Source organism: Patella vulgata, chromosome 4, assembly GCF_932274485.2.
Source record: "Patella vulgata chromosome 4, xgPatVulg1.2, whole genome shotgun sequence".
Taxonomy (NCBI): domain Eukaryota; kingdom Metazoa; phylum Mollusca; class Gastropoda; family Patellidae; genus Patella; species Patella vulgata.
In genome coordinates, this window is record NC_065882.2 from 76021481 (window position 1) to 76031391 (window position 9911).

The window sequence follows — 9911 nt, forward strand, 5'->3', positions numbered from 1 at the left end:
ATATTTTCACATTTTTTAAGTCCAAGGAAGATTTTATTGAACATCTTTATCCACCTACACACATATTAAAGATATTTTCTTTTTCAAATAAAGGCTTCAAAACTAAAGCTACATGTAGTAGTGAGGCTTGGCAAAACACTTTATTAGATTTTGAATAGAGCTTGAATCTTGTAAGCCTCCACAGGATATCCATTATCTCAAGTCATTCAACACTATCTACAAATTACAATGTATGATGTCTTCTTTTAAATTTTATAGACCCAAATACCTAAATGATAAGCTTTATAGGTTGTCATAAGTGTGGGGCTAAGTAGGGGTTTATCAGGTGGTTGAAATAGGCGGCGCGGTTAATAAATCATTCATAACTTATGACTTGTATGCATGAACTTTTATATCAGCAGTCATTCATAAATTTCAACCAGTTATTTCAGGACATCATAAATCTATCATAAACGAATCAAAATGGAGTGAAAAGGTTATATCCAGGAGAAATACTGGTGGTGATGGCTGGTACAGAATCACCATTGACATGCATGTCAACATTTAAACATACATTATGCAAGAGCTAAATGTGCCTATTGCAGGTCTTTCTTTAGGCCTAAAATGTTTTCTAAATTATTAATTAGACATTAATTAACTCTCGATGGCAACAGATTTCTCCGATATCAAATAGATTAGAACAGTTCAGCCATGTTTTGATTTAAGCTAAAAATAGAGGAGCGAGACTTAGCTTCGAACAACCAGTACGATGGTTGAAATTATTGCACACGTCTTGTCAAACCTTCAAAGGCTAATATCTTCGCTCACAATAGAGTAATTTGAATGATATTTTTAAATTATTCATTTTACATTATCTTTCTTCAAATTATTATAGAAAGAATGGCTAGCTCTTTATCTAAATCTTACATAATGTATCTTTAACAGTAATTTCTTCTCAGTACTGACTGACTGACTGAAGATAATTGTACTAAAAAACTGTCAATCAAAACCTTTAAAGTCACTGATTGTCTTACACATTTTTAGGAAACTATATTAATTTTTCACACAATAATGTACTCAAATTAATTAATTGACATTTAATTAAGAAAACAAAACCAAAATATCAGTGAATGCAACTAAATCATTCTTGAAATGACCGTTTTTTTAGAGCATAGTCAGTGCAGAACAGTAGGATGTTAAACCCAATTTCGTTCATTTATTTTAGATTCAGTAGCTTTAAATATTCTGTATCAATGGTGGAATAAAATATGTCACAAAACCAAAGAGTTTCAAATCCATTGTACAGTACCACTCCTCTTAATGTTTCATAAACTTAGGCATTAGGCAGTAATCCAATTTGATTAACTTATCTTCATCAATTTCTTGTCCTTTTCACCTTAAATTAATTTTCAATCAGATAAAATAAATTATGTTTTAATGAGAAAATGTTATGACATGCTGATTCTCATTATTACCAAAATACATTTTATTAAGTATAAATGACTTTATAAGACTACTCCTATAATTCTTCAAGAATACTTAACCTAGTATCAAAGTGGGCTACCTGATCGTGCCCCGAGTTTAGATTTTACTCAAAATTGTTCGCCCTCATTTAAAGATACATTATGGGAGATTTGATAAAGAGATGGCAGTTTTCACTATAATAGTTAAAAACTAGATAGTATAAAGGTAATTTGCTGAAAATTTCAGTCAAATTGATCCACCATGAGCCGAGAAAGAAGCTGGTGAAATTATGGCATAGTCTTGGTCATCATTACTAAAATCATTAATATAAACAGCATAGTCTCGATTATCCACTTTTTCTGATTTAATTATCAACGGCCGTTAGCGGCATATAGGAATCTAATCCAGCCAACATCGAAGGCTAGCCTTGACATCGAGAGTTTATTATGGTCTGGATAAGTTAGTCTAATTGATAATTTAGATAACATTTCAGGCCTAAAGAAAGACTTGTAATATGCAGATTTTGCTCTTGCATAATGCATGTTTAACTAAAATATAGCCCTTTATAAAACTTTTGTTGTTTTAGTTATCAAATACTTCAATAAGAAACTATGTGCAAATTTGTGTTTCTGAATCAAAGATATTTCTCATAAACAGTGATTGAAAGTGGAGTAATTCAGTAAATTATTAACTGTCTGAGAAAGCTTTGTGAACTTGGGGCCTTTGGTATAAATGCATGTTGTTGCCCACCCAGAAATTTCAATATTTCATATAACAGTAGAAGGTCAAGCCACTTGTATGGATTATAGAATACATGCAGAATGTGTTATTTTTTCTATGAAACAGTTTAATATGTTTTTCTTGGAGGAGGCGGTGGTGTAATTTTCAATAACCTGTAATTTGAATGCATATCATTGCCTTCCCATATTTTTTTTAAATATTTCATGTAGCCTTGAAATGTCATTCCATTTAAACGGATTATAGAATACATGTAGAATATGTTTTTCTATGAAACAGTTTAATATTTTTTTCTTAAATGAGAAGAGAGAAAAAGGGTGGGGAGTAATTTTCATGAAAATTTGCTCTTGGTTTGAATTAAATCTATCACTTGAGTGTAGTAGTACAATTAAAATAGATCATCAAATGACCTTGAGAACTTGATCCAGATTCATGAAGTGTTATATAATATAAGAAGCTGTTTCCTCTGCTGTGACATGTAGTGTCAAGTTCCCTGCCTAGAGCTTTAATACACCATAGATCTTATCATCATCCGAACATCCGATAATACAATGGCTATTTTAAACCATCATTAGGGATAACGGTCATGTCATGCAATTTATACATGTACATGTAATTAGAAATATTTCATTACTATAAATATATGTTCATTGTTTATTAAAATGTGTTGGCAGTAATATAAGGGACGTTCACCTTAATAGTGATGTAATACACGTCCAATTACATGCAGCATTAATCGTCTGATCTTGCTAGTGTATTAAAATTGTGTAATACCAGAAACGCAGGGCTCGTTTTGGTCACATTTGCCAATTTTGACTGATCAATACTGAAATTGACGCACTGGAAAATTTGCCTGTCAGTTAAATGTACATGCCATAAAATTTGTTATTTCGCAGAATTTAATCTTAAAACAAAAACAACTGTGTGTTAAATTTATACTTTTTTATGCATAAAAACACTTAAAACTGGATTTATACATTTGACATACATGTATTCTTTGAAAAAAATGTCTTACAAATATGAAATTAATGAAACATGTGGAAATTTGACCATTGGCAAGGACAGCTGTCTAGTCATTCGGATGGGACGAAAAACTGAGGTCCTGTGTACACATTGGGATGCAAGTAAAAGATCCTTTGGCAGTTGGAATTCAATATAAGAATAGGCTGTAGCGCCACTGTCGGGCAACATTTCCCTCATAGCACACTGTATGGCATATGGCCATCTTCATGAGCCCAGTCGGAGCAGAACAGTAGGACGTTAAACCCCATGTCATTTCTTTTAGCCTGGTTAGTGCAGACATTAAACTCCATAGCTGATCTGCAAATAAATTTCATTCTTTCAAGTACACATGCACGTGTAGTCATTGGTAGTGACGGCAGAGTTGGCTACACAATATATACACATGTTCTAAATTTATACATTCACTGAATTACATGTAGATGTTGACTAGTCAAACAGAATGCCGTTCTTTTCATTTTACTTATTTCTAGTATAGATTTATATCATACTGAAATTATGAGTAGCATCGATTTTTATTTATTCTACTTCTTCCATTCTTGTCTAAATTTAAGATTATGCATTTATTCTAGATATATATATATATTCCTTACATATGTTACCGGGTCATTATCAACTTTACAGACCACGGCGGATCAATATACATATAATAGTAAGTAAGACACCACTTAAACACATTGAATTAAGTATTTATGGACAGCGTGGACTTGTACTTTATGAATAATTCTAGAAAAATATTAAAAGAATATATTTTGACATTTAACACTGTGTATTTAGTTTGTAGTCAGTGCCATAATAATGGTTTATTATTAGATATGAGTGGGTGAAGAAAGCTAGAGACTAGAAGAGAAGGTGTTTTCACCAATAATCAAATCAAATGTGAGGCTACAGGAATAAAAGGCTTCTGGTGCCATAAATATTAACTTACGCCATGATATTTGTTTAATCTGGGCGATATGTAAAAAATGTTTAGCATTTCTAAATAGATCTATTGTCGACAAAAAATCTATATTCTGTATCAACACAGAACACTGATCATAGGACGCTAACTTCAAAGTACACTTTTTTTACATGGATGTCAGGGTTACCTGTATCAAAGAGAGAGTTTAATGTCCACTTGACACAAACTAGGTCATTACAGGACTAACATATGGTTTAATTTCTTTTCAATAATTCGCTTGCACGTAGGGGTCTTTAACACTAGGAGGAGACCGGAGGAGCCGGAGAAAACCCACAAGGTTGGGCAGGCGACCCTACTCCTTGTCACATACAACCAGGGAATCGAAACCTTAAATCAAGAAAGTTAGAAATAAATGCAAGCTTCAGGGGTACTATTGTTAAAAGGAGATGTTTTCAAAAATAATATGGTCAATTATTTTAGAAAATCCTGATTAAACTCTCTTAAAAATCTATCCCAGACATTTTAGTGAATCAAACAGGTTAACATGCGAGACAGAAAGTCACAAACATTTATCCTAGTAGTTTAAAGCTATTTGAAGCTCAGTGACACTTTTTCAAAGAAATGCTAACTTTCAGTTTCAATGTGTGTTTGGCGGCTGATTTAGATAGCTAAACCCACTTAATTTTCAGTGTTCTATGTCATCTGTTAAGTCTCGGACTTTCCCTTATAATTTGTTATTTCTTTGAGGCTATTGTGATTTGTGAGTAAATATTGAAGACACTGTCAAATGTACATGTACATTACAACTAGTCTGATAACCGTTCGTTCCTAGAGTTTCACATCCACTTTCACCATGGGTGATATCGTAGACAAGTTTGATAACCATGCATGAATTCATTAAATAACTAGAGTGTGTGTGAAATAGCTTTATTTAATGTCCGCTTCCACCAAGGTAAATCAGTCAAAAGACATCTTGAAGTACAGTTAAAACTATTCATAACAAAACACAACACAGAGTATGAATATAACTACTTCTCTGTGATATTGTGAAACCCTATTAATGTTGATTCTATGATCTTTAGTATTCTCCCTGTTATTCGTAACATCCTACATGTAGGTACTGACTATCCTTTTGTTATTACTACTAAAGTGCTAATTACATTATCTATTATTAATTGTCTGATTTTTTATTACAGTTGCTTATAACTGTTTTAATGGTTTCTTCTTATTATATTAATCAGTTTTGGTGTAAGCTAAAAATATGTATAAATAGAAGAGAGAGAGAAATGGGGTTTAACGTCCACTTGAAACAAAATAGGTCATTTCGGGACTAACATATGGTTTAATCTTAGTTGCGCGTCGGGTCTTTAGCAGTGGGAAGAAACCGGAGGACCCAGAGAAAACCCACGTGGTTGGACAGGCGACCCTACTCCTTGTCATGTACAACCGATGTATAAATAGGCCGACTAGATGAATATTTGTCTGCGATATCACCCTACGTAGAAGTCAATGTTAAACCCCAGGAATGAATGAATGGATATTTGTCATTTTAAACTTGAAAACGTGAGCTGTTATTAACTAACAGAGAAGTAGTCATTCATATACCTTGTGTTGTGTCTTGTTATGAATAACCATGCGTAAAATCAATCTATTTATAAAGTGATTACATCAGTACCTACATGTAAGATGATTGACAATATATTTTTATTATTACATTATGTAAGTAATATTTGCATAGCAGTTCATGTCCATAAAACACTTGTTTCTAAAGATTTTCATTTCAACACACGCCCAGCTAAAATAACACCCCTAGTTAATGTAAAGATCCATTGATGTTGCCGACATTTCAATATTGCCTTATATGCAGAATTTTTTGAACTTTATACCGTTATGATAAATATTGCGAAATTCTTATAAACCCTTAACTCACGATCTGTAGTGTGTAATTACATATTAAGTCATACAATGAGATTAGGATATGGTTCAAGTATATCTTGTTGTTATTTATTGAAGTTTATCATAGTGTATGTGAATCATATCTATCATATCAATCTCCAATAACTGTGCCAGATATCAAATACCTGTACATGGGCCACGCCTAGATTTACACCTGTCCAACTGATAACCTACTTAATTAACAGAAAAACAATCATAACAAATATTAATCCATAGATTAAGCCAGCAATGCATAGAGTGGGCCTCATTATGTGTATGATATGTCCATGAGCTACGTTAAGCATGAAAATAAGCTGTCCTTCACAGGCATTGTTAAGCACAAATTCTGGCATTTCAGTCACATCTCCTAGTACATGTATTAATCCATAGATCACAGCAATGCATTGAATGGGCTTAATTACATGTACATTTACGTGAATAATATGTTCATGAGCTACATTTACGTTAAGCGTGAAAATGAGTCGTCCAGCGACACAGGCATTGTCAAGCACAAATTCAGGCATTGTCAGTCAAATCTCTCTAGTATCTGACATTTTGTCCTGCACCAATTTGTCTATTTTCATCATTTCTTAAAAAATGTACAGCACAAACAAATAAAAATGTCCACATGAAGTACCAATCTAAATTATCAGGTACAAGGTACAACTAAATTCATTAATTACAGGCCTGTATGATCTTTTTCAAAATAGCGGGTAAAAATCAATTAATTGCATTCTATTTATAACTGGTTTATGCAATACACTTCATTTGGGTTACATTAAACACGGTTGTGTTCAATATATTCATATCATATTAAATATTCTAAAAACAAATTCCATTTCAAATAGCATAAGGATTTTTTACTGTAATCAATTTGGTGTAGCCATTAGCTGTGTAATAAAAACAAGCTGGGTATTCAATTAATCATCAATTGAAACTTTATAAGGCTTGTTCAAAATCATTTTGATGATAAAAATAGTGAAGTTACTCTATAATAAGCCCTTACTAATACTACATGTACTGTTCCCTAATGTGGGAGCCATGGTGGCTAAGTGGATAGGATGCTGGCTCGCTAGCCCGGAGGACGTGTGTTTGATCCCAGTGTTGGCCGAGAAAGTTCATCAAGATTTTCCGGCATGTTTCCACTTGTCAGAAGTGCAGGAAGGAGGGCCTGATAAGGATATATGTCTAGTCAGTCGGATGGGTCGAAAAACTAAGGTCCTGTGTATACATTAGCACTCAAATAAAAGATCCCTTGGCAGTTGGAGCTCAATATAAGAGTAGGCCGTAGCGCCGCTGTCAGGGCAAAATATCCCTCATAAGCGTAAGCCTGTCTTCATGAGCTCAATCAGAGCAGAACAGTAGGACTTAAACTCCATTTCATTCCAGTTCCCTAATGTGTCAACAGACCCTAGCTGTCCTGTAAAACCAATGATTTATTAGTGTCAATAATAAATAGTCTAAAACTTTATCAATGAAAACTGTATTTACTGCTTTATAAAGTTTGTTCTAAATCATTTCGATCATGAAAATAATGAAGCAATAAACTATTAATTACACATACATGTACTTACGGAAAATCAATTACTGATTTATTTCGAAGAGTATTCTCTTAATGTTTTCAAGAAAGTGAAGTTAACAAATGTGTAGGGCTAGATAGGGCAATTATATAGACAAGCAATAACAAATAATCAGAAACCATGTATGACAACAAAAAGATTGCACCCTAATGTTTAAACTGACCTTGACTTGAAAAACCCCAATATGTTAGTGTCAATAATCAATGGTCTTAAAACTTGATGATAATCCCATTACAAGCACATGTCTTAACATAAACATTGTCAAGTACCGGATATGCTATGTTTTTCTTAACCCCCATCTCTTCCTTATATTAAAGCCCTTTAAGATTTAAAGCACTTTGATCATTCTCCTCTTAAAAACAGTGATTAATCAATTAATCCCAAACCATTAGACCTGATGTGTATTGAATAATTATAGTGTTAAATAGATTACAGACAATAAGCTGTCATAAAATTAACAAAGGGGTGAAGAATGCCATAAAACATAATGTGACAGAACTGATGGAATCTGATATCTCTCGACTCAGCTGGATTTAACATTCCTTTGAATCATCTTACGCAAATTCACAACCATTACAAGACTTTCTCTGTTTACTTTAATACTTTAAATCTTTCTCCATTAAAAAATAAACTAATTATTCAGAGTCCATAACCAAATTAATCTTGAAATGTTAGAGTACCCCGGTATTAACATACCCAAAAAAGGATGCTGATATCTACAGTCTGGCATTGAGACACTGATCAGAGTCTATGCATACATGTTGTAGAGAGAGAGAGAAATGGGGTTTAACATCCACACGACACAAACTAGGTCATTTCGGGACTAACATATGATTTAATTTTATTTACATAATTCGCTTGCGCGTAGGGGTCTTTAGCAGTGGGAGGAAACCGGAGGCTCCGGAGAAAACCCACGAGGTTGGACAGGTGACCCTACTCCTTGCCACGTATAACCGGGGATTCGAAACCATGCCAGTCGACTCAATGACAGACTTTATGATACAGCGCACGCACGCTAACCATTCAGCCATCCAACCCCCCCATACATGTTTTTAGAACACCTAATACCACTTCTCATTAAGAAATTTTACAAAACTAACAATTCTATTTGTAGATTTCTAAGCCTTGAACAATGTAATGATGAGATGAGTGTATATTAAAACTGATAGGAATTGGGAATCACAGACTAGAAACCTTTCATAGCAATTTACATGAATACATGTACATGTACATGCAATAAAAGACTTCTAGCACTGTCCTACATGTACCTGTGTTGTACATACTAGTATAGTGTGATCTGGATGCACTACTGTAGGCTTGTTGAAAATATATTAATGTCTGTCTGTAATGGTAATGGAGTGGAATCCCATGGAGTGCCAGTTTAACTTTATGGTCTGCCAGTTTAAGTCCACAATCTTATGATTTATTACATTTTCAATCTAACTTAAAAGTCAAGTTAGGTTAAATCAATAGAAATTGCTTATTTATCCATTATTAAACGATATTTACAATTACATGTATTTGAGGATTTGTATACCTTTAACCATGAGTCTTAACGAAAATGATTTCAATAAAATGACAAACACTCTTTAAGCAAATGAAATAATTACAAGTCTAGAATTCTTTTTATCCAGTCAAGTCTTACCTTGTATACTTCAGAGAAGAATCCGTTTCCCAATTTTTCACACACAAAATCATCCAGTCTTGTAAGAGCCGATACGGCATGTTTCAGAGCCTGACATGATGACTGGGGGGAATCCTGGTTAAGGGTTGGGGAACTTTCCCTTGATATCTGAAGACTGTCATAATCATCAGGAACACACTCAAAATAACTTCTGGGTCGTCTTGTATTATCTGTCGTACAAGTTCTACTCCTTCTCATTGGAGGTCTTTGGCTATTCATATTACTATTAGTAATCACCTCAGCTGTCATGCTGCTTCAAATTAAATTTTTAAAATCCAAATTACATATCGTTTGAATGGTCTTATGGCCCACGTCTAGACAGGCCACTAAGCTCAATGAAAAACAATGTGACTGTCTTGACAGTTGAAATGCAATGAATTAGAGTTAACAGAAAGTTTCAATTTTGTAATGATAATCCTTTATGTTTTACAGTGTTCTCCTCTGCGCATAACTGGCACACAATTTTCAACGGTTACAATTCACGGTGTATTTATCTGTATTCCAATTCACATTGAAACGACGTTTTAATTATCGTTTTTCACCGACAAGAACCCGTTTCGATCTGTCAGCTTCACTTGCCGTGTTTACTTCCAACCGGGAAATGTAAATC

At 33.6% G+C, this 9911-nt stretch overlaps 1 protein-coding gene across 1 annotated transcript in view; it reads right to left on the reverse strand.

Moving 5' to 3' along the window:
• Window positions 1–9903, reverse strand: part of LOC126819293 (dual specificity testis-specific protein kinase 2) — an 83641-nt gene extending 73738 nt beyond the window's left edge. The window contains exon 1 of the mRNA XM_050547273.2: window positions 9263–9903. Within this exon, the coding sequence (XP_050403230.1) occupies window positions 9263–9550 (288 nt within the window). The 5' untranslated portion in view covers window positions 9551–9903. The remainder of the gene's footprint in view (window positions 1–9262) is intronic.
• Window positions 9904–9911: the final 8 nt, after the last annotated feature.